At 63.5% G+C, this 27,423-nt stretch overlaps 2 protein-coding genes and 1 long non-coding RNA gene across 16 annotated transcripts in view; 2 read left to right on the top strand and 1 right to left on the bottom strand.

The window, feature by feature from the left end:
- The window catches only part of SECISBP2 (SECIS binding protein 2), a 41,403-nt gene extending 34,257 nt beyond the window's left edge, over positions 1–7,146 (top strand). For all 9 annotated transcript variants that reach the window (XM_040449548.1, XM_040449545.1, XM_040449541.1 and 6 more), the window contains 5 exons: positions 643–793; positions 1,257–1,477; positions 5,399–5,553; positions 5,784–5,955; positions 6,293–7,146. In XM_040449548.1, the coding sequence (XP_040305482.1) occupies positions 643–793; positions 1,257–1,477; positions 5,399–5,553; positions 5,784–5,955; positions 6,293–6,396 (803 nt within the window). In that variant the 3' untranslated portion in view covers positions 6,397–7,146. The remainder of the gene's footprint in view (positions 1–642; positions 794–1,256; positions 1,478–5,398; positions 5,554–5,783; positions 5,956–6,292) is intronic.
- A 1,020-nt stretch (positions 7,147–8,166) lies between these two features.
- Positions 8,167–27,423, bottom strand: part of SEMA4D (semaphorin 4D) — a 56,453-nt gene continuing 37,196 nt past the window's right edge. For 4 of the 6 annotated variants that reach the window (XM_040449535.1, XM_040449534.1, XM_040449533.1 and 1 more), the window contains exons 9-15: positions 26,834–27,009; positions 26,589–26,745; positions 25,484–25,706; positions 24,597–24,712; positions 20,963–21,141; positions 20,836–20,879; positions 17,867–20,053 (exon numbers count right to left, since the gene is read on the bottom strand). In XM_040449535.1, the coding sequence (XP_040305469.1) occupies positions 19,128–20,053; positions 20,836–20,879; positions 20,963–21,141; positions 24,597–24,712; positions 25,484–25,706; positions 26,589–26,745; positions 26,834–27,009 (1,821 nt within the window). In that variant the 3' untranslated portion in view covers positions 17,867–19,127. Of the gene's footprint in view, positions 9,392–9,957; positions 10,056–11,626; positions 11,837–13,858; positions 14,003–17,480; positions 17,691–17,866; positions 20,054–20,835; positions 20,880–20,962; positions 21,142–24,596; positions 24,713–25,483; positions 25,707–26,588; positions 26,746–26,833; positions 27,010–27,423 lie in introns of those variants that run through there. The other 2 variants (XM_040449537.1, XM_040449539.1) reach the window with 2 other exon arrangements.
- LOC121013744 (uncharacterized) lies at positions 10,050–12,453 on the top strand. Its single transcript, XR_005782896.1, has 2 exons — positions 10,050–10,811; positions 10,984–12,453. It is a non-coding gene; the product is annotated as an uncharacterized LOC121013744 (long non-coding RNA).

Here is a 27,423-nt window from a genome sequence, read left to right as displayed (position 1 = left end):
TAGGACGTGGGCACCCCCTCCTGTCGGCATGTGCCTGGAGGGGCTCTGGGCTTGGGGGTCCACTGCCATCCACCCTTAGACGCCTTCTGCCAGGCGGGCTTCCCGGGGCTTTTCCGGGTCCGCCCCCCAGACGTCGTCCGTCACATGTGCTGTCCTGGTGGGCAGACTCCTCTGGTGACGTGTCCCCTCCCGTGTACTTGGAAGTCTCCAGAAGTCGCGGGGGGACCATAAGCTTGAAGCTCGTAGTTGGGATGTTTGAGTTTGGACCTCACCAAAGGGTCATTTGCTGAAGAAGTGGTCTGAACCGTTATGTATGAAGAGTCAGGAACTGTGTAATTTAAAACTGGGTGATAACGAACTTCAGGTTAAATTTCAAAATTAAATCTGGCAACTGAACCGCCCGTTTCGGGACGGCTAACATGGTAAATTGTAGTGGTGTCCCTCCAGCGATCGTCAGCGGCTAAGTCGGGCTGGGGAGGGAGCAGAGCGGGAGGTGGTCCGTCTGTTTCTCCCAAGCCGTCAGCACGCGTCCCGTCACCGGCCCGCCCGCTGTGGCGTCCAGCGGTGGCGTGGTGACGGGGCTGCTCTGGAGACCCCAGCCCGCAGGTGCGTGCCACGGCCTCTTTCTCTGTGGCGTCGCAGAGGGGACGGAGGAGTCGGCAGCCCCCACTCCCACGGGGCAACGCAAGTCAGAAGAGCCGCCGAGAACCGAGCCCCAGAAGGAGGCGGACGGCCTCTGCCTGGTCCCCGACGGCGCTGGCTGCCCCAGGATCCACAGCCGGAGATTCCGGGAGTGAGTGACCGTCCGGGGCGGGCGGTGCTTGCTCTGGCGTTGAGCGCCGGGCCCTCCTGTCGTGACGTGCCCCGGCCGTGGGGCCAGGCCCGGTTTCCGTCCTCGTCCTGACCCCACGTCCGGCCACCTGATCTGCGGGGCGTTTGTCCTGCTGGTGTGAAGGCAGAGGCGCTGTGCAGTCGAGGTTGGCGTTGCGGGGGGGGGATGAGCGGGGCGCGGCCGGCTCCGTCTCGTGCTCTGCTTTCTCAGGAGCTCGCCTCCTTCCAGGGCGCAGTCCACACTCGGGGTGTGGGTTTTGTGAGCAGCAGCTGCCGTGGGGCAGCAGTGCCGTGGGGCTCAGTGGCTCTGTCCCTTGTGGTCGGGGCTCAGGGAGGACACGAAACCCAGTGGGCCGGGAGCCCCGGGTCTTTGGCCCCCGGAGGGCTGTGCGGTTGCCGCAGCTGCCTCGGCCCCTTTCTTTCAGTTACTGCAGCCAGATGCTGAGCAAGGAGGTGGACGCCTGCGTCACGGACCTGCTCAGAGAGCTGGTGCGCTTCCAAGACCGGATGTACCAGAAGGATCCGGTCAAGGCCAAGACCAAGCGCCGGCTGGTGCTGGGGCTGAGGGAGGTGCTCAAGCACCTGAAGCTCAGGAAGCTGAAGTGCATCATCATCTCCCCCAACTGTGAGAAGATTCAGTCGAAAGGTAACGAGCTGGGCCGTGTCGTCCCTGCACGGCCGCAGCCGGGGCGGCTTCTCCCCGCCTGTGATCGGGGGCCGTTTCCAGGGGGCCACCTGCCCACCCGGGGCCCCGCTCTGTGTTCCCGCCGAGGCTGCGGCCTCTTTGCTTTGAGGCCAAAGGAACTTACTACGTCTCGTCAGTGCGTCCGAGGAAAAGGGAGCCGGCGGCTTGCGGTCGTTTTACAGGGACAGCTTGGTAAGGCGGCCTGGGACTGTGCGAGTGCCGCCTTTCATCTGCCGATTCTGAACTTGAGTTTTAAGTGGCAGCTGTCTGAGCGTTCTGTTCGTCTCGGTTGTCTCATCTGAGCACTGGGAGGTCACACCTGGGGGGGGGCTCTCCGCTCTCGCGGACACTGAGGGCTGGGAGCAGCGGACCGTCCCAGAGTCTCTCCCGGGGAGTCACATGGAACGCACGCGTGGGGTGTCGTCCACCCGGGGAGCCCATTCACCATCCGCACCCAGGGGTGTCCCTCCCAGGGGATTTATGGGCGGCTGGTTGTGGACACCCTGTGCCCAGCCTGACTCACAGAGGGAGGTGGTGTTCAGCATGAGCCCCCTCGTGCCCGCCCCATAGCCCCTCTCACGGCGGTATGTGGGGAGCCCTCCGGAAACCCAAGTTGTGGCTCTGGCCATGGGTCCCCTGAGAAGCAGCCCTTTGAAGGGACAGTGGCCATGGTGTCGCTGCTCACATAGCATTTGTGGTCAACGCCGGGTGTGGGGGACAGGGACATGGACCAGAGGGGCCCTGCATTTGTGGTCAGCTCTGGGGGTGGGGGACATGGACCAGAGGGGCCCCGGCATTTGTGGTCAGCTCTGGGGGTGGGGGACACAGGCCAGAGGGGGGGCCCCGGCATTTGTGGTCAGCTCTGGGGGTGGGGGACATGGACCAGAGGGGCCCTGGCATTTGTGGTCAGCTCTGGGGGTGGGGGACACGGGCCAGAGGGGGCTCCCACAGTTTCTAGCAGTGGGGAATAGCTTGCTGTGGTCGTGGCTAAGGAGCACGCCCGCCTCCCCTCCCGTGCGCTCACCTCCTGTCGGCCCAGAAGTGCTAGTCCTTGGATGGTTCTGCCCCCAGAGCATGCTTCCCTGGTCCCCGCATGCATCTGGGCCAGGGTCTGGGCAGAATGGAGGGATGTGGAGCTTAAATGTTAATCAGACTGGTTGCAGATTGACCCGGTTCCCAGCGCAGCGGCGTATGCTTTCAAGAAGTTTCTCTCGGAAGAAAATCAAATAGTTCTACGTAACTAGGGGCCAGGTGCTGGGGGACATGGGCAACGTTTTCTCCCCAGGCAGATATTAGGTGCTCCACACGGGGGTCTGTCTGTGCACAGAGGAGCTGGGCCAGGACCCCGCAGCAAGCCTGGTGCTGGCGCTCCTTTCTTTTGAGGAGTAAGCCGTCCAGATTCCTCCCGACCCCCAGAGGAGCCACCATTCCCACATTTGACGTGTCCTTGATGGTGTCTGCGCGCGCGCGCGTGTGTGTGAGAGAGAGAGATTTGGTCCTGGCCCTGTTGGCACCTTGGTTTTTAGCTTGATGGTCTGTCTGGGGAGCCATCTCGTAACTCTGCACACACTTGTGTTGCTCGGACGGGACTTAGGGATGTTCTGGTGGTTTCTGGACGTCTCTAGTGCTGCATAGGGATGTGCTGTGCATGCTGTCCTTTCTGGTGGGGACATCTCCAGGACGAAAGGGCTGGTGCATTTGGGGGTCGTGTGGGTTACGCACCTGCACCCAGAACCTTCTGTGTAGGTGGGGGGCAGCTTTGCACTTTCCTGGGAACTGTTGGCTCATGTTCTTCGCCCACTCGTGTTTGGGGATGTTGATCTTTTTAATACTGACGTGTGCCTTTTTATATAATAGGAAAGCTCCTTGGGTGAGAGTTGTACTTTCCTGGTTTGTCATTTGCCTGTTTTCAAAACATCGTTTTGGCCACGCGAGGATCCTGGGTGTTGTTATCATGTTGGTGTTTTTTATTCTTGTTTTTTTAATTGGCTCTAGGTTTTATGCCATTTCTCAACCACAGCACTCCAAGGTTATTAAAGGTTTTTTTATATCCTTTTTCTTAGTTCTTCCACGTTTTCATTTTTGTGTTTAGGTAGACTATATTTCATTTCAGATGGGTCTTTCCAGAGGCCGACCCAGTTGTCCTCTTTTCTCTGCTTCACAGTGCTCCCCCCGACAGCGCTCAGTCCCACACAGTAGGGTCGCTTCTGGAACCCACCTTATTACAGCAAGCTCTCCTACCTGGTGAGGCTAGCCTGACGGTAGTTCCCTTTTTCAAAAGGCTTTTTCTCACTTGCATATTTCTGTCGTGTTATTTTTCCTCAAAAAAAAAAAAAAAAAAAAAAAATCCTAACTGTAGTGAGAGTATTTCAGAAGTTTCAGGTGAACACGGAAGTGGTGTGTGGTCCCGGGACCACTGTGTCCCAGAGCACAGGCCCCTTTGTGATCTTTGTTCCCGGAGCACTTTGAAGCTGCTCTGTAGATCTTGATAAACCTGGTCCTACCTGCTGTGGTCTTTGGTGGCTGTCCACACCCACCCTTGCTGGCACTGCTGGCCTTCGTGAGGACTCGTTAGGTGTGTGTGACTTGTGCACAGACACCCACGTGCAACTGTCTTGTAGTAAAAGTTTTGGGGTGGCGGGCGCATAACCTGCACAGAGTCCTTGGTGCCTCGCTTGGAGGCAGGGTGGGAGGTGAGCCCGCGGCCCGCCCGTTGGTGTAGGACCCTCAGTGACCTCTGTATGTGGGGTGCAGCCCGTCCCTTGCACACGGGAGCTGATACACAGGGGACAGGTGACCAGTGGCCTGAGACACAGTGAGTGTTGAGTGAACACTAAGCGCATTTGGCTCGTTCACGTGACCAGAATAGATTTCTCCTTCCTGTTTGGCCTTTGTCCGTGGTTTCTGGCTCACAGTTCCCCACATCCTTGGAGTTTCCCAGGACCACAAGAAAGGTGTTTTGTTACGTTAATGAGGTGATTTTTGGACCCCGCCCAAGCTGGGGCTGGTTGCCAAGAGAGCCAGCCGAGATATGAGAGGGTTGGAACCTGGGTCCCAGTCGGCCCCTACCCCTGGCCCCCAGGGAGGGGCTGGGGGTGGAGCCCACGACTTAGTGGATCCTATGACTAGTCTGGAAGCCTCCATACAGTCCCGCCCGGACTGGGGTAGGGGAGCTTCCCGGTCGGTGCACAGGAGACGCCGGGGTAGTGGCGCACCCGGAGTGAGCATGGCCTCCCCGTGCGTCTCTTCCCGCGCTGGCGACTCGAGATCTTCGTCACGTCCTTTAATAAACTGGGCAAACGTGAGCAAGGCTTTTCTGGGGTGAGCGCTGTGAGCCTCTAGCAACTTAGAAGAATGGAAGGAGAGGGTGTGGGGCCCCGCAGTGTGTCGCCCCTTGGTCCAGAGCTTGGGGAACGCAGGAACGTGTGCGGGCACCAGAGGTGGGGCCCGGGGGAGGGGGGTCTCCTGGGACAGACCCACCCTGTGTGGTCTGACATGCTCTCCAGGCAAGAGTGTTGGGAGGGGCGGAATTCTTGCACAGCCAGTGGTGTCTCAGAACTGCTTGGTGGCGTGGCCCCCGCCCATGTGGGAACTGGGTCCAGAGACACTTCTAGAAGACTGAGACTTCACCGTCCGTTAGAATGACGACGCAGGCGTGTTTTAGTACGTTGAGGGAGTGCCTCTTTTGGAGAGTTGCGCTCTGCCTTGAGGGTGGCCACGCCCTGGCAGTGACCGGCTCGTCCCGGTGACGTGCGGCACGGGCCCCGCTTGAGTAGAGAGTGGCTGGGCCGTGTTGCTGTCTGTAGAAAAAAGCCCTTTGCGACCAGGGTCACTGCTACGCTGCATGTGACGCGTTTCTCGTCGGTTGTTGTCCCTGACCAGGCGGGCTGGATGATACCCTGCACACCATCATCGGTTATGCCTGCGAGCAGAACATCCCTTTCGTGTTCGCTCTCAACCGCAAGGCTCTGGGGCGCAGTTTGAACAAGGCCGTCCCTGTCAGCGTGGTGGGCATCTTCAGCTACGACGGGGCCCAGGTGAGCCGGGCGTCCCCGGCAGGGCAGCCCCGAGCCCGGGGCCCACAGGGCACGTGCGGCGATTCTGAATCGGCTCTGAGCTCGCCGCTGTTCAGAGACGCCTCACGTGGCCAGCGTCCCCGCCAGCCGTCCCCCTGCTTCCCCAGGGAGGGCGCCGTCCCCGACGGGCAGAGACCCTTAGTCCCCCCCGTGGGGAGGGGGCGTCACCTGTGCCCTCGCTTCCGTCCCAGGACCAGTTCCACAGGATGGTGGAGCTGACGATGGCCGCCCGGCAGGCGTACAAGACCATGCTGGAGAACGCACACCAGGAGCTGGCGGGGGAGCCTGGGCCCCCCGCCCCGGGCAGCCCGCCCCCGCAGGGCCCCCCTGCTCCTGCCGCCGGGAGAGATAAGCCGCGCTACAGTGAGTGCGGGTTGTGGGGGGCCAGGGGCGGAGATGTGCGGGGACGTGGGGGGGGGGGGGGAGCGCCCAGGACAGCAGCACGGCCACCCTGCGGCAGGGCCCGCTGCTGAAGGCCGGCTCGGGTCCCGCCTGGTGTCCCGAGAGCTGGTCCCACACAGACCTCGGGGCAGACGGCACCTGAGTGGAGTGTGGCCGTGAGGACAGCGCTCTCCGGAGGCCAGTGTGTGCTGATGGCCGGCTGGGGGAGTCCGTGCCAGGCCCGAGTGGGGACTGAGCCCCGGGCGGCACGCCTCCCGGAGGAGCCTGTCCCTTAGCTGTGCCGCTGTCTCCCTTCTAGTGGAAATCTGGAGAGAACACCTAGAAGCCTACAGTCGGGGTGCCCTGGAGCTGGAGGACTCTCTGGAGGCTTCAACCTCGCAGATGATGAACCTGAACTTATAGGAAGACTCCTCGGGGTGTGTTGTGTATTTGGGGTGAGGAAGGGGGGTGTGGAAGACTCTGGGGCCTTCTTCACAGTTCTTCTTGGCCTCGTGTATTCTGTGTGGCTGTTCGATTGGGAGGCGAATCCGAGATGTGCATCCCGGGGACGGGCGTTTAGGTGTGCTGGCGGGAACCTTTCCAAAAATTCCGAAGTCGTGGCTTTGGGTCTCTGAGCACGCGGAGTCTGGAAAGGACTGGAACGTGTGTGCTGCTCAGAGTTCTTTGCCGTGAAGGAACCGCCTCCGATGTGGCAGAGCTGAGCCACGTTCGTTTGTGGAAGGAGCCGCGGGGTCACGGCCGGGCCGCTGCTCTTGGCCGCCGACCCAACAGGGCCGCAAAGCAGTAGCCGGGCGGGGCGGGGCGGGGCCGCTTTTGAGGCAGGGGACTTGCTGGGGACCTGGCTTTCTGGCTGGAAGATGTGGGGATACTTGGAGGATTTGCTAAAATGAGCCTCAGAGGGAAAATTGCTTCTTTAATCTGTGACCTCTTGATACGGATTATTCCTTTTTGTCTTTATTTTTCAAAGAAGCGATGTATATTGAAGTTCCTAAATTTCAGTTTTGATAATCTACAAATCCTTTCTTTCTCTCGTAAACGAACATATTGTGACCGTGGTTTCTGTCTGGGAGGCCAGCAGGATGTTGCCCGCGTGCTCTCCTGTAGGAGGGCGTATTTATTTGGAATAAAGAGCCATGATTTGAGAGCCCTGCACCTCTGGCCGGCTCAGGCTCGTGGGGCCCCCGCGGCCTGGCCCACGCCCCTCGGCGCTGTGGCTTGAACGGCAGGGGCCCGAGCGGGGCGGGGTTTGTGTGCCTGCCGGACCCTGCCCGGCCTGCTCCTCTCCTGTCACACAGCAAGCGGCACAGGCGGGGCTTCACTGGTGCTCAGCTCGGCAACGACTCGCGTTGGCTTTGCAAACACTTTTAGGTGAGATCGGTCACGTCACGTGCTGTACCCGAGAGGCGAGTGGCTTGTGGCGGGCCAGAGTGAGTGACGACAGAAGTGGCCTGTGGTGTGGACGTGTCAGACACCAGGCTGTCCTGTCTTCTGGACACTGGCTGCTCCTAGCGTGTGTCTGCTTCTCTGTTTGCGTCCTGAGCTGTTTAAACGGGGGGCTTGGTCGGCTTAGCGACCACTCTTGATTTCGGCTCAGGGCTCAGGTCACCATCTCCTGGTTCATGGGATTGAGCCCTGTGTCGGGCTCTGTGCTGACAGCACGGAGCCTGCTTGGGATGTTCTCTCTCTGCCCCTCCCTCTGCACAGTCTTATTCTCTCAAAATATATGAACTTTAAGTAGATAACTAATTAAAAAAAAATTAAGTGGGGAGACGTGCAGTGAGGCTGCCCAGGCCCTCAGTCCTGTCCCCAGGGTTCTCCCTTGGGGGCCAGGAGGAGTGGCATGGGCAGGGCTTTTCCTGCTGTCCCCGGTCAGCGTGTCCCAAGTTTGCTGTCATGGGTAATGGGTATGGAACTCAGATTATGGAGAGAGACGTTTCCAGAGGTAACCTATAGGGAGGACGTTAAACTGAAGAATTTCGGCGGGGGATGCTGGCCCTGTGTTCAGAGCCCCAGCCCTGGGCCCGTGGAGCGTGGATCTCAGGGGAGGGGGTCTGGTGCTCCTCGTGTGACTCAGTGCTGGGGCTGGCCTGGTCACATCACCTTCCCAGCAGAGGCTCCTGCCACAGGTGACGCGGCGGCCCGCACGGTGCCGCAGGAAGTGCACACACCTCGTCCTGTTTAGTTTTATTTTTCTCACCAGCGCAGAGAAGCACATGCCTCCTAACCACGTTTCCCAGCAGAGCCCTCCCCGGGGGCTGACCGCGTCCCGCTTTCTGTTGGGCACGAGAGTGCTCGGGCTACGGCGCACGTGGGCGAGCCTCACAGACACGGCGAGCGGCACCCGGAGGTCCCGGGCTCGGAGCCCTCGTGGCCTCCCCGGGCGGCCGGAGCCGCACCTGCTCGGGAACCCACGCTGCGCGCCCGCGGCCTTCCACGGCAAATGCTGTCGCCACGGGTAATGGCGTGAGCGGGGCGGATCTGGCCCCAGCCGGCCGTCCTCAGGAAGTCGCGTTCGCGGAGGATCCCGCGCGTAGCGGGCAGGACACGTGTGTGGCCTCGTAACGAGGGGTCTGGCCGCAGGCTGAGGTCGCGAGCGGAGGCGGTGTCCGTGTGGTGGGTCACGGGGAGCCACAGCTCTGCTTTGAACAGAGGCTTTGGTTTTCTGGTACGTGCATTCCGTTAAAAGCCGTCGTTCCGTAAGCGGGAGGTGTCTGTGAGGTCAGGCGGTGTGGCGTTAGGCTCCATGTGGACGCACCCGCCAGGTGGCGCCACTCGGAGGAACCTGGACCGACCTGCCGGCTGCTGCGCCTCCTGCAAGCTCGGGTCCCGCAGAACTTTCTGAGGCGGACCGGCGCCCTGAGACCATGAGGGAGCCGGGGAGGAAGCCCACGAGGCCTTCAGTCCCTGTGGTCCCTGGGTCGGACCTCGTGGTCACCCGAGGTTGGAGGCCAGTTCCTGCCACTGGCCTGGACGCCCTGTCCCTGCCATGTGGCAGTTCAGCAGCCCCGCGGGAAGGTGGCAAGCAGCAGCCGGGCTAACGCGGGGCTCCTGCCCGTGCTGAACCAGGAAATCGCCCCGGTGACGCGGAGTGGCCGCGGAGCGCAACAGCAGTGTTTCTGGAAGAGGACCCGTCACGCACACCACCGTCTACCTATTCCAGGTCTGTCTGTAGCTCAGGAACTGTCCTGGCTTCCTGTTTCTGCCAGACTCTTCTGTCCCACATAAGCACCTAACTTTTTAACACAGGTTCTGGGTTCTGTCACAGAAGCTGGGGTGTGGTCACAGCTCAGTAGGCAATGTGGCAGCCACTGTCCTGGGGTCTCTCCAGTGGCCGCGGGCTCGGCTGGGAGTCAGCACCATGTCCTGGGGCCTAAAGGGCGCCCTCGTCACAGCTTTCCTGAAAGAACAGTGCAGAACTGTGAGTTCCTGGCAGAACACGTGCCCTTCCCGCTCCCCCCACTGTCGTAGACACGGGAGGAGGCCTCAAGTGTCGCGGCCCACGTGTACCTCCGTTGGGTCTAGGAGGGCTTTCAAGGAAGGGGGCCCATGCGGGCTAAGTTTGCAGGACTCACAAACGCTCAGCCTGTGTTGGCGGCAAGGAGAGAGCTCACGTCTGAAGGCCTGTGTTCGAGCCACAGGGTGTCTCCTCCGGTAAATCTCTGGCCTTGTAGCTGCCCTCCCGGCTGCATTAGCGACTCGGGAGCTGGGGACACCTGTCCTATCTCCTCACTGCTGGGACTGCAGTCCCCCCACCAAGAGGGGGTGCAGCCAGCGGGCCCTCCCCCGCATCTGTTCCCCCCCCCCCGCTCCCCCCCGCCATGCTGACCCTCCCCAGGGATCTGCCTGGAGCCCAGAGGCTGCAGGTTACAGAAAGCAGAGTGACTGTGGGCCAAGAGCACACACGTGGGGGCCCAGCAGGACCCACCCCGCCAGCCCCTGCCCACCCTGGGCCCGGCCACACACCCACGCCTTCCTCCAGCTGTGCATCATGCGGTCGTGCTCCCCAGCCACAGCCTTCCAGGCGGCCAGCTCTCTGGTCCACTGCTCCTGGTGGGTCGCCTCTGCAAGACAAGTGGGGCGCCGGCTGTCAGCCTTGCAGGCCTTTGAGGCACGGCGGGTGCGTGCAGGCCGCCGAGGCCATTCTGAGAGCCGGGTCTCTGGTTCGGTTGCGGGTGAGGCGCTCACTCCTCTGGCCTTGCCTCCTGGCTGTGGGGACTTCCACGGTCAGCAGCCCCCTCCTGCCCTTCCCCAGGCCACCAGCCCCAGGGGCACACCGGCCCCGTCCTCATCCTGCGTGAGTCCTGTCCAGGCAGGAAAGGCGCTCTCCCTCCACGTTTTGGGGTGATGCGGGGACCTCCCCCAAGAGGCCGCGGGAGCTTGATCTGTGGGGCTGTGAGGGTGGCACAGGCCAGACAGCTGTGGTGGTTTGGAAACAGAAACGCACCATGTCCCTGCTCTGCCCGTGGCCCGTGTTGCTCGTTTCAGAAGTGAGTGCCGGGGACCTGAGCCTATGAGACGTAAAGCGGAACTTACTCCTTGAGCAGGACTGGGCCGGGGCCCGGGCTCCAGAGGCACCTTCAGGGGTCCTTAACCCCAAGGGACCCTGCAGGGACTCCCGTCCTGAGAGAGTCCCTGCGTTCCTAACACCCCTGCCCTGGCACCCCCGTCAGTAGACACGACAGGCTGGGTGGGCAGGCAGGCACGTCCCGAGATGTCCCAACTGTGCTCACGTCCTAGCCCGCCACCCGAGATCAAGGTCGGGTCACCGTCTGTGAACCGAGGACCAGAGCCTGCCTCCCAGACAGCCGGGGTGACAGGTGAGCATGGGTGGTTTGTGTGTCTCCGCTCCGCTCTTTGCGGACGGTGCTGCCCCCGTGTTTACGTGAAGATTCGGTTTACCTGACGCAGGCAGGCAGGACACTTTCCAGAAAGGGGAAGAACAGGGATTCCCGCCGGGAGAGCTTTGCAATTACTTCTTTCTCTCCCCAGTCCTGTACTGGAAGGACAGGGACCTTTTCAGCAGGGCCCTAAATGTAAACTCTCGCAAGCGGACAGAAGAGGAAACCCCAAAAACCTGGAATCTGAAAAGCAGAGGCACCCGTGGAAACTGAGCAGACCTGAGAAAGCGGGACCCCAGGCCAGCAACGGGGAGGCCAGACGCTCGGGTGGGGGGCCGGGCCCTTTGCACACGCGCTGCCTCACAGGCGGCCAACGGCTCGGGAAACGGGTCCAGAAAGAGCAGGGTCCAGGAAGTAGAGTGGAGCGGAGGAAACAAGTGTCCACACCTCCCCGAGGAAGAGCAGGCTTCCAGCGGCCCCCCGGGCCGGCCGGGCGGGAAACCCCCAGCAGGCCTGGGCGGCCGTGCGCAAAGCATGCGGACGTGACGTGAGGCAGGCCTCCACGTGGCAGGGGAGGGGACTTGGGGACAGAGAAGGGAGACGCGGGCTCTCAGGACCGGCGTCCCAGACGCGCCAAGGAGTAAACAGGTGGCAGGAGGTGGGTGCAGAAGCGCCACCAGTGCCGGGGAGGCTGGCCGGGCACGGGCCACACGCTCCTCCCTTCTGCTGGCCGCCAGGGCACCGGCATGCCCGCCGTCGGAGCTGGGAGCGCGGTAGGGGCGGGGGCCACTCACCGTGTCTCACGACGGTCACCCGCACTTTGGAGGTCCCGTTGCCCGCAGAGGACAGGACGGAGCAGCGGTACTCGGCGCTTTCTCGGATGGCGTCTCGCAGCCAGCTGAGCACATGGGCCCTGCCATCGGGCAGCGCGTGGGTCTGCATGGGGACGCACATCTCCAGTTCTCGGCCGTTCTTCTCCCAGACAAAGCGGACGTCTGCGGGCCCTGGGGACACACACACCATCTCTACCTGGTGGCCCCCGGACTCCCACCGAGGACCCATGGGAACCAGGGTGGGGACAGGCGGTGTGGAGCCACCCACGCCAGGGGCCTCTGTTGTCTCAGCCGGACCTACGGTGAGGGGCAGGACAGCTTTCATGCCAGTCCTTGTGTCCCCGGAGGAGGCGTGTGCCCCCGTGACCCCGGGAGAAGAGGTGGGCCCTCACTGCCCCTTCACCTCAGATGTTCTTTCAAACCAAAACTTGGTGCCGTGCAGCACACGCTGAGGCCGTCAGGGGGCACCTCCCCCATGGAGTGCCCGGTGACCGTGCCCTGGGCCAGGCGTCCATCCTGCACGGAGGGTCTGTGCCTGGGAACTCCACCTCCCGGCCCTGCTCCCATCTGTGACCAGAACCTCTGCTTCCATGGGGGCCGCCCCTGCCTCCCCAGAACCTAAGTTGGGGGCAGGGCACCGAGAAGGGCCGAAGACCCCTCCGTCCCCACCGCCCCCTCCTCTCTGCCTGTGCCAGGCGGCACGGCACCAGGGGGTGGGCTGTGAGCCGACCTAGACCAAAGCCAGCCCCTCCTGACCATGATCTCCCTGAGAGCCCTGTTTCTAAAATCAAGATTCTGGGGCACCTGGTAGCTCAGTTCACCATCAACTCAATTTCAGCTCAGGTCACGATCCCGCAGCTTGTGGGATCGAGCCCCACATTGGGCTCTGTGCTGACAGTGTGGAATCTGCCTGGGATTCTCTCTGCTCCTCCCCTGCTCATGCACACACACACTCTCTCAATCTCTGTCTCAAAAATAAACAAAAAAAAAAATATATATATATATATATTGTATGTAGTTGCCAACCACCCAGGGATGACCTGAACTGCAGTGTCGTGGAGGACGGTCAGCAGAGGAAGGACTAGGTCTGTATGTGGAGCAAGGAGGAATCCGTGGGGCCAAGGGCTAAAACCCAGTACACAAAGCAATAGCACTGGGTGTGCAGGAGCACGTGTGCACGGGAGTGCATGTGCAGGGGAGTGTCGGGGGGTGTGCCTGTGTGTGTGTGTGGGAGTCCTTGCATGTATGGGTGGGCACGCGGGAGCGTGTGCACAGGAGCCCGTGTGCAGGGGAGTGGGGGGAGCCTGTGTGCGGGAGCCTACTTGTGTATGGCTGTGCATGTAGGAGCACGTGCACGTTCCCGCGGGGGCCCGCCAAGAAGGCCTATGTGGCCGTCGTGCTGGTGGTGCTGCCCTCAGAGAATCTGAGGTGCTTAAACCACTTCCTGGAGCTTCCGGATGCGGTAGGACGCATCCTTTTACAGCCGACATAAAACACGCTGTTGGAAAGAATGTGCCGCAGGCTCTAAAACAAATTCCAGAAGGCGTTCAAAAGGGTCTCACGCAGCAGTGCACTGGCCCCCCTGGCCTCGTGGACAGGCCCCCGTGGACTGTGTCCTGGGCAGGATTTCTGGGTTTTTCTTCCATCTGCACCATTTGTTTTTCTCCAAGTGTTCTGCCCTCTACCTGTGAATAGTTCCATGTTGTGTATCACACGTATGCACACACACCTGAGGGCACTTACAGGTGCGTGCACAGACTTGCATACACACGTGTCTGCGTGCACCTGCCCATCAGTTGGCACACACAGCCTCCTTCACTGCTGGGCGTACCGCCCGCCACCACATTCCTGGACAGCCCCTCGGTGGGGTCAAGTTTAAAAGAGGGGTTCTCGTGAGGCACTGTGATCGAGAACGTGAAGTTTTCTGTGAATAGACACCGAAGTCGGTTCCAGAGAGGCCTGGACTCCCCCTCATCCCCACTGTCCAATGGTGACCTTCACGGAGACCCGCCCAGGACTGGAGCCACCAGCATGGGTCACAGGAGCTTCTGGAAGGTTCTCCTGCATCCTTAGGACAAAGAGCTGGGGTGGCTTGAGCCAGGGCCGAATTGTCACCCCAAGCCATATGGCCACGACCCTTCAGGAGCAAAATCTCCAGGTGACCCAAGGTGCCTTGGAGAATGGCCCGTAGGGGAAACACCACGTGCCCTTGTATCCCGAAACCCTTAAACTCAGCATTGGTAAATACCCTTTCAGCGTGTGTTCAGCACAGTGAAGCACTAAAAGTGTTTAAGAGTACTTACGTTGCACTTACTGATTTTTAAAGCCATCCAGCTCCTGAACGCAGACGAGGACAAGGAGGGAAAGCGACAGTTACGACCAGGCGGCAGAGCCAGCACGTGCCCCCAGGCAGGGCGATCCCTCTGCCCCCGGGTCTGCAGCCACGAGGGATGAGGGACACGGCGGGGCCGCTGGCTCCACCCTGCCCCCAGCCCGCCCCACGCCAGCTGAGGGGGCCGCCAGCGCAGAGCTGACCCTGCTCCGTGACAAAACCAGAGCCCCTCGGGGCTGGGAGAGCCCCAAGTTGAGGGGGTGTGTGGGATGGGTGCAGCCCCTGTCCTTGGGCCACATCCCCGGTGGGGGCCCCAGGGGCGATCCTTCCTCCAGCTGTCCCCACGCATGTGGTCACCCAGGGGCCTCCTGCCAGCTACTTCCCACTGGAGGGGACCCTCTGCGGGCGCTGTCTTGCGGGCCGGGTCCACACCTGCACAGAAATCAGGATCCAAACGTGGGAGTGGGGGGGAGGGGGGGCTTCCTGGACCTCCGGCACCGCAGTTCTGTCGGAGTCCCGCCTTCTTCCTCAGAGTGCCCCGTGCTTCGCTGTCACAAGGCTATCCACACCCTGGGGCCAGCTGAAGAGTGACCCCCAGAATATCCAGGTCCCAACCTCTGGAACTGCATGTGGCAAAAGGCACTTTACAGACAAACCTGTGGGGGGCAGGGGTCAGCAGCCCAGGCGCCCAGCCTCTTAGGTGCCAGCCACGGTGGCCGTCCCACACACGAGGACAGCTGCGCACAGGCACGCGCGTCGTCACGTCGGAAGACACACAGCTTCTAGCAAAACCACGCCCTCCATGCTGAGGACGGAGACCCCGGCAAGGTCACAGATCTGCCTCGCCCACCCACGGACGGGCTTCCGACCCTTCTGGAAGATGACCAGCTCACGTCAACTACCCCCAGGGCCCAGCCGCGCCCCCAAACACTAGCACCCACGGCCACCGTGGGAGATCAGGGATTTGGGCCGGGCACCCTCTGCTACCCCTGCAGCCCCCAGAGCCTGAAAGGGCGCTCGTTTCTACCACCGTAGTTAAAAAGCCACCAATACCCCGAACAGCCACGCAGCCCCTGAAGTACAGGGGATCGTCCTCAGCTTTAAAAGAGACACGCGTCTGACTTAGAAGCTCGGTCACGTCAGGGATGCAGCAGGGCCCGCGGGGCAGACACGACAGATTCTGCTTGTGTAAGAATCACGGGCTCCGTCCTCAGACGCGATTTACACCCGTGTCTCCGAGTGCCGCTAAGCCTGCTCGCCTGCAGTGCGGGTGACTTCTGTGCTTATCTGAACTAATTCCGCCACGAGGAACACGCATTCGTGACTTCTGGAACGCCAAACACGACCACAAGCCTGCCCGAGTCTCTGCGGCTCGAGACCCCCTCCTCCCCTTGCCCGTGTTTTGCCACCTCCCGACGCGCGCGCACGGCTCCCCTGAGGGAGCGGGCGGCTGGGAGACCCGCTCCGGACCCCGGGTTGCTCCTCCCCACGCTCAGGCCAGGGCCCTACGAACAGAGACGTGGCCATAAGGCACAGCCCGCAGCCCGCCGCAGCACGCACGCACGCACGCACACACGCGCTCTGCTGGGACAGTCCAGGGAGGACCGGGGACACGGTGAGCAGAGAAGCCCGCTGAGTCACGGCTCCGAGGCCGTGCCCGTCCCAACAGTCCACCTGGCATTGCTCGGGCCGCAGCCCCTGCCACTGTGACACCAGTGACCCCCCAGGCGGGAGGGAGACCGCTTGCAGACTGCTTGGGGACCGCCTGGACAGTACCCTTGAGAGGGAGGTGCCTTCAGCCAGAGCGGCCTGAAACTTGGTCCCGAGTTCCGGCACCGTCCTTGACCCGAGGGAAGAGAGGGCCAGAGACGCCATCATTTTGGACACCACGTGCTTGGACCACCCCTCGCACAACCAGCTAGCGCTGGCCTGTGGGCTGGGGTTAGGGGAACAGGTGTCTGGATGTGCACATGTCACCGGGGGACCCGATGCCAGTGAGCTTGGCGGGCCAAGCAGAAAGAAGCGAGCGCTCGGGAGGCTGGGGTGGCCACTGCAGGGTCTCTAGCACCCGCCTCTGTCACCGCTGCCTAGCAGGCCTCACGAGGATGCACGGCCCTCCCTCTGGGTGGGACAGGACACATCGGGACCCCTGGGAATAGCCGGTCCTTCCCAGGCTGCCTCACGGCCTCAGGGGGAGCCTCGTGGAACGGGAGGCCCAGGTGGGAGAGAAAGCAAGGAGCACGGGGGCGTGGGGGGAGGGGGCAGGGGCTGCGGTCCCTCCGCTCAGTCCGCCCCGTCACTGCCCTCTCCCCCCACGCTGCCCACCTCTCATCCCCTCGGGCTGTGAGCTGCCAACTGTGGGCCCCATCCTCGGGAAGTCGGGAGGAAGAAATGCCCCTCCGGCTCTCAGACTTCAGCAGCAGAAGGGCAGGGAGGGGGGAGTGGCCCCAGGTGACCTGCCCCACGGCCAGCGGTGCCCCCTGCCCTGGCTGCCTGGGAACCGCGCCCCTCCGCTCCCCCGCTGCCGCCAGCCCCGTCACCACGGCCCCGCGCGGGGTCCCCGTGGTCCCCGCTCTGGCCCAGACACCGCTCTCAGCCCCCGAGTCACAAGGACGGCTCACGAGTGCACACGCGCCCGCTAACGGGCACCTCCTAGAGAAGCCACGTTCCAAAGCGTTTGGCTCGGGGCCCCTCACCTGATCGTGCGACCCCTGCTCTCCCAGCGACGGGGAGGCCCCCGAGTGTGCCCGTGGAGGACGGCGGCCCCTGCACGGAGGGCCTGGGCGGCCCCACGGGAAATCGCCCGGCCCAACAGCCCTGTGGGGGACCCAGCACAGGCTGGGCCCCGGCCCGGGGCCACATGGACCCGCCCTGAAGGTCTGTCTCCACAGCGCCCCACCCAACGGGCAACTTCCCCCGCGCTCCCCCCCGGCACGTGGGAGTTCGTGGGAGCGGCTCATACCCGGAGCGGCTTCTCGCCGCCGAAAGTCTCAAAAAGAAACAAGTCTGCTCTTTTTCTCTCAGTGGCCCTACTCGTCCCCTCGGGGCAGCCACACACCGCCCGTCTTCTCCCTGCAGCTACTGACCAGCGGCATGGCCGCGGCACAGCGGAGACGCCTCCGGGTCCCTCCCAGCCCGCCGTGCACGTCGGCATCGCCACGCGAGCCGTGGGGACGCCCCTTCTGGAGGCTCCGGGGCGACATCTGCAACCTCCGAATGACACGTGGGCGGATCCCCGAGTTGTCGGCAGACGCTCGAGGAGCCCTGCACACGGGCGACCGGCAAACCGAGGTCTCGGGGCCAAGCCCGGCCCACCGTGGGGCCCTGGGGCTGCGGAGGCCGAGATCCGCGACAGGCCGACCGACCGTGGGCTGCCGGGCCTGCGACGGTGAACGTCTGGCTCCTCGTGGGAGAAGCCGCAGGAAGAGTGTTCTGTCAGGGGCCCTGCCCGCCACCCGCCGCCCCGACAGGCGCCCTGCTCACCTGTGGCCTGGCAGAAGAGGTGGAAGGTCCCCAGGGCGTGCACGTGCTGGGCCTGGTCGCTCAGGAAGGGCGGCAGCAAGGCGACCCGCGGCGGGCTGCGGTCAGGCCCCGAGGCCGAGGCCGGCCAGGGGCTTCGGGGAGAGGAAGATGAGCCGGGGCCCCGACAGGACAGGGAGGAGGACCCCGGAGGAGGGAAGGGCAGAGACGAGGCTGCGAGACAGAGGACAGAAAAGAGAGAGGCCGCTGAGGCAGACGTCACGAGGCTCGGGGCCTGCACGCCGGAGAAGGGAAGCGGGGACAGGAAAAGAAAGGGGACCGAGGCCGCGCCGAGAGCCACCCGCCGGTCAGCACACCGTCCCCGCCGCGGCGAACCACGTGCCCGCGCCGAGGATGTAAGCTGCTCGTTTATTCGGTTACTTTTCAAATGTATACAATTCAAAGTAGAAAAATAAAAACAAAGGAAATCTTATAAAACACAAATGTGTACACCACAACAGTCGAGTCCTATCATGCTTAAGACAACACTGTCCACGCAGGCACACAGATCCAGAGGTCACTGCTCCTCGCCACGGGAAAGAGAGCCTTCTCGGCGCACGGGAAGCAACAGGTGGAGATTGAACCGTCTCGTCCACTCACACCTTCGAAGACAGCGCCGGGCCACGCGGGGCCGTGGGGCGTGGGGTCGCGAGCCGCCAGGCCTCGTGGGGACACAGGCCAGTCCGGCCACCGCGGTCCTGCTTTGCCGGAAGGCGCGGACAGCTCGTTTCGGCCGAGCGGGTCGTCCGGGTGGGCGGTGGACGGGAGACAGAAGCCAGACGTGACTGCGGATGCCCGGTGAACGTCCGTCCGTCCATCTGCACGGGAGGTTTCAAGCCGTGGCCGTGGGCCTCCGATGGCAAAACGCACGCTCCCTCCGCTCGGGGCCAGCCGGCTCCGCCGACCCGCGCTCAAGGCCCCGCCTGGTTCACGGGCCCGCCTTCCACTGTCTTCTGTTCTTTGAAAGAGGTAAAACAAGAGGGGGGAAGAAAAAACCACAGAAAGAAAATCTCTCTGAAAAGGATGCTTCCCTCAAGGAATGAAATTAAAAAAAAAAAAAAATGTGTGCTCAAGAGATGGTTTCGTCTACGTGTCTAAAAGGTAGAGAACACATTTACCCAAAGTAAGTTTATCCCTGAGAATCATAAGCAACGTAAGCTGTATCTTTCCCCTAACGTACAACAAAACCTGGAAGATGCACATCTTTGCAATATTGGAACGTCTCCTTCGGTGATCTAAAACAGAAACGACCTAACACGAGAAAAGCAAAACCATAAAAAATAATTTCCTGGGAAGCAAAGGTTCGTGCCAATCTGGACAACAGGCGATAAGTTACCAATCTGATAAACAAAAACGTCATTTCCAATCTGGAATTCAAGGATCTTTCAGTGGCTGCTCTGAGGAGGGGACGCCCCAGGCGCGAGCGAGCGTCCGCGGGCCGGGGACAGCCCGGCCCCACGCGCCGCCCGCGGGGGCGTCTCACGCCGCGGCCCGGCGGGGGACCGGGGGGCGATGCTCGCCGTTTTCCGAAAGGACGAAGACCAAATCACAAGCTCGACGCAAGAGACAAGACACAGGACAGGCGTGCTGACGCGGGCTCCCGGCGGTGACTCAGTCTCCGTCCGCGTCCGAGTCGGCGTACTTCAGCTCACACTTGACGTCGAAGGGCCCGTCCCTGGCCGGGAGGTCGTCCAGCCTCTGCGAGTCCTCCCTGTCGGTGGGCACCCTGCTGGCCATGGTGTCCTGCTCCGTCTCGTAGCCCGTGTCCAGGGCCGGCCGCGGCTGCCCCCCGTTCTGCTGGGAGAAGCTGCCCGGCTCCACCAGCGTCTCCTTGGCGCTCTGCTCGAACTCGGAGAAGTCCGCCACGGGCTGCTTCTTCCCCAGCAGCACGGCGGAGCGGAACTTCAGGCACTGCCCGGGCAGGTAGCCCTTGTAGCAGTTGTAGGACACGAGGCAGAGGCACAGCAGGAAGAAGAGGAGGAAGAGGAACATGAGCAGACGGTTGTCGCTGGACTGCAGATACATCGTCTTCTCCGAGTGCACCTGGGGGACCGTGTTGATGACGATCTTCGGCTCGCAGGACGTGCCCGTGGGCGCGGGGCTGGGCGGCGGGGCGACGGCCCCGGGCACGGGGACCCGCGCGGCGGAGGTCTGCGCGGGGGGGCCGCGGGCGGGCTCCGTCACCGCTCGGGCGGTGGTCCTCCCGCCTTCCGTCCGGGCGCCCGGCGAGGCGGGGGCCTCTGTGGCCCTCGGGGCCGTCTTCACCTCCAGCACGTGCTTGGCCAGCACCCGCAGGACCGTCCCGTTGCGGACCCGCTCCTCCGACAGGCACTGGTACACGCCGCTGTCCCCCTCCGACAGGTTGAAGATGAGCAGGTGCTTCCTGCCCACCAGGCTGTACTTGGGGCCGCCGGCGTCGAGCACGCCGTCCCGGAACTTCCACACCACCCGGGCCAGGTTGGACTTTTGGGAGCATTTGAGTTCCGCTGTGCCACCGTGCTTGAAAAAATGCTGCCGGAAACTTTCTTTACTTTTATCTGGAACATCAAAATAAACGTGCACAGCATCAACAACGCGGCTCACTACTCAGCTCCTTCTAACAATAGGTCAACACGCACAAGAGGACACGAGAGTTCCACCCACTGGAGCCACACGGAATCTTCCGGAACAACTAAGGAGATAAAGACATGCGTGACAGAAAAGCAAAGATGAGCCCCGGATGGCGGCCCAGCAGGACAAGGAAGTCGGAGACAAGACAGTCGGAGACGGTCGAGCGGCAGGGACCCCGTCTGGCGTCCCGGTTCCCCGGGGGCGAGCGGCAACAGAGTGCTTCTGCTCGTGGCTCCCGGCTCGCGGCCTCTCTGGGCGCGAGGGGCCCACCCCGAAGTTGCCCCAGCTGGCGACAGCTGTCGGGTCAGGGATGGGAACGCGAGAGCCCAGGGCACGGCTGCCTGGGAGGGGACGGAGGGGTGAGGACGCCCCTCCCGCCACGCCGCCCGCCCACGTGGGACCCTCAGGGTCTGTTTAACCAGCCCCGAGCTCAGCAAAGAGAGGAGCATCTCAAGAGCGGGGTGTCCCAGGGTGGACGCCGAGTGCTTTTTGTGGAACACACACACGCACCCCACGACCTCACACGCCCTTTTCTGCGATAAAACGGATCACGGGGGGTCGGCCTCCGTATCCTCACGGATACCCGACCTCTGTTCGGAGCAGAGAAAGAGAACCCGGATGGACGCAACGCCACGACACCGAAGCACCGTGAGATGGGTACGAGGACCGGCCGCCCCCCAAGGGAGCTCGGCGAGGACGGCCGACTTACCCGGGCAGGCGGACGCGTCTCCACTCATCTCCTGAATCAGAGTCCTGCAAGATAACCAGGCCCGGGTCAGGCACGCGCCCCCTCCCCCTGACAGGTGTGCGCGGCGCGGGTCCCCCGCCCTCGGTACCTGCTGGGGCCGTCCGTCTGGTGCGGGGGCAGGGCCACGCAGGCCGCGGCCGCCCGGCTCCAGGCGCAGTAGGGGTCGCGGGCGAGCACGCAGTCCTCACAGGTGCTGTGCTTCCCGCAGAAGGCCACGGGGGCCTGCACCACACCCGACCTGGAGCCCGCATACACAAGCCTTCCGCCCTGCAGGTGTGAAACAGGGGGCACAGGTGCGTGGGGGGGCAGCCGGCGTGCGCCTCTCGGGCCCGCGTGCCCACGTCTCCTCATCCAGGAGCCTCCAGAACCGGAGCCTGGCGGGGTGGGGTCCGAGACAAACCCTCGCGGCAGCGTCACGGCCGCCCACGCGCTGACTGAGCACTCGGGGCCTCCGTCCGAGACCTTGCCCTCTTTGGGGCCGGGGGTCAGCCGCTCTGTGTGGAGGGCCCCCCCCCCCACAGGCCAGAGGTCGAAGGGCACGGCTCAGAGCCCCATTTCATGCCCGCCCGACGGGAGCCACACAGAAGCCCGAGTCAGGGTCCGAATCCAGGAAAGGAGGGGCCACCGAGCGTGGGCGGAGCGCGGATTCCAGCACGCGTCTAGCAGTGCGGGGAGGAACACGGGCGCGGGGAGACCCACAGCCGTGCTCCGGGCACAGGGCCAGGTGGGCTCCCTCGGGCTCCCAGCACGTGCGAGACCCCCCACCCGGACGGCTGCTTTCCCGGGCTCAGTTGGGACGGGGGATCCCCCACGGGACGCCGCCTGCCGTGTAGCCTTGGCCGCAGGGTGAGGGGGGGGGCGGCAGTTCCAGAACTTGCGTGTATGTCGTCCTCTGCCCACAACACCTCACCCCGACGTCTGCACACACCTTGGCCGTTCCCAAGAATGGCCACTCCACAGAACTTGGTGGTTTCGACCCAGACGACACGCAGCCCTTCCCTTGGAGGACAGGCTGTGAGTTAACTTTCGAGTCCAGCTCCGCTCTGAGGCCCTGGGGCCGCCCACCCCGTGACCCACTGTGTGCGAGTGCAGCCGAGAGGAAGGAAGTCCCTTCTGTAACAGATTCTCACGTGACAAGTGGCAGAGAGAGACAGCGGTCAGCAGGGACCCAGGTAAGTGACATCACGTGCCTGCCAGGCTGTCAGGACCAAGGACGCCATCCCAGATCGCAGTCTGGTTCACAGAGGTCAAGGGACCCGGGAGAGGACACCGACTCTTCCGGGGAAGCCCCGCCCGACACTGACCTGTGTGCATGGCGTGGCCGTGGGGAGGGCGGGCTCCGTATCCCTGCCCTACCCCCACCCCAGGGCTGGGCTCCCGTGATACACGGCCACCAAGTAACAGATGTGGAGGGAAGCGGACAGGAAAACGCCCTGAAAAGGGGTGGCCGTGACCACTGGTGGGTGCACAAGTCAGCAGACAGGACGGACTGATGGGGGCAGCCCTGCGGTCCCTCCACAAACAACCATTAGCCCCTCAGGGTCTGAACACACGTCCACAACTCGGCACACGCGGCCTGGCCCCGCGTGGTGGGTTCCGTGCTCTCCACGGGCACGTGCCCACACCCTCAGCCCCATCTGAGCACTAGGAAACCGGGATCATTCCACAAAACTCCGTACAACTAAGCAGGCCACCAAGATGAGAACAGATGGGGAACCAGCCCAGACCAGCGGTGGCTGCTGGCCGGCCTCTACAGCGAAGGCCAGCGTCCTGGCCCAGAGGAACCTGCAGGCGGGCGTCTTTTCCACCCCGGACAGCCGCTTCCTGCCACTGCGGGGGCGCACACACCATCCCAAGCCTACCCAGGCCCGCCAGCCCGAAGAGAGGGTGGGGGGCCGCGGCCCGCACACCTTCCCGCTAGGGCCAGACAGCCGAGGCTGCCCCGGTGCAGGGCTCCCGGGAGGACGGGCCAGTGGCTCCCCGCATGGCCAGTGGGCGGACGGGTGAGCACAGGGCTGACCCAGATCCTCCTCAACCTCACCCGTCCCGCAGGACTGGCGCTCACACGCCCAGAAGCCCGCGTCCCCAGATGACACTGGCGAGCGGGGCTGTGGTCTCGAGTGTCTGCACCGGGGGCCCAGCCTCTGTTCTGTGCACACGGGACAATCTGGGGGCCCCAAGGGCATGCGCCCCAGCCCGGCCGAGCACCCGAGCAGCAGGGCCGCGGTCGGGAGGACTTCCTTGTTCCCACAGCAAAGTCAGGGAGCAGGGGCGGGGGAGGGTGGCCTAACGGGCCCGTGAGGCTCCGATGCCGCGTCTCTGCCGGCTCAGAGCCCGCCTAGGCTCTGTGGTCTCCTTCCCTTCCGGCAGCGGAGACGGCCCTGTTGGGTGACCCCGGAAGTTTGAAAACCAGATCCAAGTTCTGACACTCACGATGGCGGGACCCACGGGTGGCTCTGACCGACAAGTCGACTTCTGCCTTTCTCTCTCTCCTGGCTACGGGCGCCCCCTCCTGCTGCCCGCTGCCCCCATCAGGAACCAGGCCGGGAGGCCGCCCTGAGGGGCTGCGGGCCGACCCCCTCCAGGTGTGAGGGAGGCTGGGGACTGTGCTGGGTCAGACAGGAGACCCTCGGCATCGGGGAAACGCCCTGCGAGGTGGGGCAGCTGGGCCTGGTGTCCAGAGCGAGCCTTTACAGGCGGGGTGCAGGTGACGGCCAGACTGCAGCTCAGGGAAAAGGCTCGCAGCTGGGCTTCCCATTTCTGGCCCTGACCCTGGCTCTGCCAAGTCCCCGGAGCCCGTCGGCTCAGGGCTCGCAGCGTGGGGACACCCACGAGGCCCTGTGGGTGCTCTACAGGAAGTGAGGTCGTCAGCCACAGTCAAAGGACAGGGCCGGGCCACCCCGGGTCTGCTGACCCCTAGATGCAGAGGAGGAGTCTAAGGCAGGACCGGCCTGCCAGGCTCACGCAGCCACGAATCATGGGGCCCCGGCCTGCTCCACCCTGGCTGTAAATGGGGAGGCACGTGTCCCAAGGCCACGTGGGTAGATGGCAGGGGACGGCCTCCAGGGCCCTGGTTGTTTCTATGCTACCCACCAACTAATAACATGTCTTTTCATATAAATGGTTGGAAAACAATCAAAAGAATAATATTCCAGGATATTCAAAAATTACATGACCTCCTGAGCTCTGTTTCCATAAGAAAGACTTTGCTGGAAGGCAGCCAGGCCCACCCGTGTGCGGACGTCCCACGGTTGCCTGTGCACAACGGCAGGGACCTACAGGCCCCGAGCCCCAAACGCTCACTCCCGGCATTTACGGCAAAGGTGCCGCGATCCCGACCCTGATGGGGGAGAAGGTGCCTCGCTGGGGGAGCAGGCTCACAGACATAACCGTCGTCCCTTGGGGCGGGCTCTTCTGCGCCCACAGAAGACTCGTCTGCAGTCTGCAGACTGAAGACTGAGGTGCGTCTGCACCTGCAGACGGGCGTCCACCCCAGCAGCTCGGGACGCTCAGTCAACCTGAGGCGACCGTTCCATGTCCCCAGTTAGCCCTCCCTCCATCCCATACCCCAGGGCTCACGGGGCCCTCTGTAAGAACCCGGAGGTCAGCTCATCTGGACCACACAGATGATCGGCCTGCCTAGCCGGTGACCAGGGACGCGTGAGGCCACCTGTCTGCCTGGTGACCAGGGACGTGGGAGGCCGCCCGCCTGTCCTCTCTACCTTCTCAGAATTCAGCAGCAACGTCTGGACCGGCTCGAAGTCCCGGAAAAGCTGGGTCTCCTCGATGATGTGGGCGTCATTCTCAAGGTTGACAGCTTTGTGGAGGGCGCCCCGGTCTGCAAGGGCAAAGCTACAGGTCAGGGACGCGCCTGGATGGTCGCGGCGGCCGACAGCCCCCGTTCTTCCTCTCGGCTCCTCCCCTCAATGAGACACTGAGGAGCCGAAGCCGTCCGCACTTTGGACGTGGGAAGGAGAAGCCACTGGCGATGCGGACTGACAGCGTGAGTGGCACCGGTCACTCCGCTGTTTCCTGGAAAAGAAACGGACCTCCCACTGCTGACTCCCGTGGAAGTCAGGACCACGACACGGTGCCACCACATCACAGGAGAGGTGGCTCTCGGGCTCCAGCGGCCCTCCGGGGCGCCGTGCGGTGAAGGCCCCGGGGAGGGGAGGGCTCAGGGCACGCTGGAGCCCCCAGGAACGACCCCGGCGCCCTCCGGCCGCTGCTGCTCCGGCCCCAACCCCCCCAGCCCCCCCACCCCCGCCTGCCAGAGACGCTTGCGTGAGAGTCCCAGGTGGGGACCCGTCTGGAGCCAGCAGGGACGTGGGACTTCTCTGCCACCTGCTCTCAACCGGCCCGCACGGGCACCACTCCCGGCGCACCAGCCCCGACCCACCGGGCCTGGATCCCCACACGGGGGCCGGGACTCGGCCATTCAGTCAGCGCCCCAGCGGTCTGACGGTCAGACGGCGGAGGCCAGCCAGGGGTGGCGGCTTCTCGGAAACCCTGCCGGAGACCCCTCCGGGCGCGCAGGGAGACGCTGGCCTCGTGGCAAGAAGGAGCTACATTTGCCGGCGTCCTCGGGGGGGGGGGGGGGGGGACCCACCTGTGCCGATGAACATGACGTCGTAGACGGTCCCGTCTAGGGCCCGGGTCCTGTCCACCACGATCTGCGTGTAGTTCACGTTGCCTGTGACCAGCCTGGGCCTGTTGTCTGTTGGGGTCACGGAGCCGTCCATCAGGGGGTGGTCCTTGACGAACTGCAGGGTCTTGTCCGGCAGACCCAGGGAGCTGGAGAAGTTGGCCGCCCGCGCCTCGCGGTTGATGCACTGCGGGGGGCAGACCGGCCGTCAACGCGCGTGCTCACGGACACATGGCCCGCACGAGCCCGCACGCAGGCCCCCCGCGGGGCGCAGACTGTGACAACGCCATGTGGCGCGCTGTTGCCAACGGGGAAAGTCAGCGGCGACCTTTCCCCAGGAATCCGAAGATGTGGCCCGAAAGCCGGTCGGGAAGGGCAGCCGTGCGTGTGTCCACGAGATCTAATCCCGCTTTATGACACACGGCGAACTTGCTGGAGTCTATTTGTATATAAGAAAACTGTATCAAGCTTTTGCAATTGAAAAATAATGGCTTATCGCTTGATAGCTCTTCCTCGACATCTCTGCTAAAATCGCTAAAAACGGTCCGGTTCCAAACAGCACGAAGGTCAAGCGGGTGAGGGGTTCTTTTCCTGTCCTGGCTCCCGAGTGCGGAAACCGAAATTCGTAATCACGTGACCACGATTTACTTCATGACACGCGTGGAGGGAACTGACGGCTGCTGGCAGGTGTGGACCCCCAGGGAGGAGCCCCAGGCCACTCGCCCGGGGCCACGACCCCACCGCGGCCACACCCACGGCCCCACACACCAGCCACATGACGGGCAGATGCCGGTTTCCACACAAGAGTCACTACTTTCGGGAAGACACAAACGTGACTCACGTCAACGGGTGGGGGGTACGGCCCACTGCCGAGAAACCGTGCTCTTGGGCGGGAAGCAGCACGTGAGACAGACCCATTTTTATCACAACGTTGATTCCACAAAACACCCGTGCCGGCCGGAAGAGCCTCCTGGCGCGGGCCCGGTCAGGGACAGCCGCGCCACGGCACGCGGTGAGGGGAACGCGGGAACAGGAGCGGGCCCACCCTTCCCGCCCCGCCCCCACTCACCGCCCCGGGCCGCGGCGTGGGCACGGCCCCGTTGTAGCGCACCCACTTGGTGTGGGACTGTTCCACCGTGGCGCTCTGCATGTACTTCCCGCGGGAGAAGACCGCCTCGGCCGTGGACAGGTTGTAGGCGCACACGGCTGACAGCCCCACGTTGTTCCTGGGGACGAGGGGGCAGGGTGACCGTCCCGGGTGGGGGGAGCGCAGACACGCGGCCCGCCCGCCCGCCGGCCCGCCGGGGCACCTACAGCTGTGGGGTGAAGACCCCGTAGAACACGGGCTCCTTCAGGTCCGGCGCCCTGAGGACAAAGACGGCCTGCAGCACGTTGAAGACGAGGTTGCTGTCCGGCCTGGAACAGATGAGCCTGGCCTTCAGGAAGGACGTCCACTTCTTCTGTAGGGTCCGCAGACCGCCCTGGTCCCCCTGCAACCCCAAAGACGTGCGTAGTGGGGGGAGGGCGGACTCCCCGCAGGCAGCTGGGAGTCCGTCACGTACGCGGCCCCGAGCGGCCCCGTCTCGGTGGACGGAGGCCACGGTGGGAAAGAAAGGGCCGTGGATGGCCACGTGGCCACAGCAGCCGGTCTGCGCCGGCTGGGGCCTCAGATTAAAACGCAGAACCAAGAAAGGCCTGTTCGCGGATCGCCCGGAGGCGGTCGGAGGGCCTGGTGGGCCGCGCACGGCGTCACAGCGGCAGAACCTCCGCCAGCCTCGCGCCCCTTCCCCGTGCTCCCCACCCCTGCGAGCCAGCCTTGGAGCCAGGGCCACGGAGCGGGGGCTCCCGTCTGCTTCAGGCCAACATGTCGGGGGTCCCCCCAGACACGTTCCTCGTCCCAGAGG

The sequence above is a fragment of the Herpailurus yagouaroundi genome, unplaced genomic scaffold (genome assembly GCF_014898765.1).
Source record: "Herpailurus yagouaroundi ecotype Mexico unplaced genomic scaffold, PumYag 199, whole genome shotgun sequence".
Lineage (NCBI taxonomy): Eukaryota > Metazoa > Chordata > Mammalia > Carnivora > Felidae > Herpailurus > Herpailurus yagouaroundi.
Note: the sequence above shows the minus strand (reverse complement) of the source record. Positions and strands in the feature narration are given on the sequence as shown.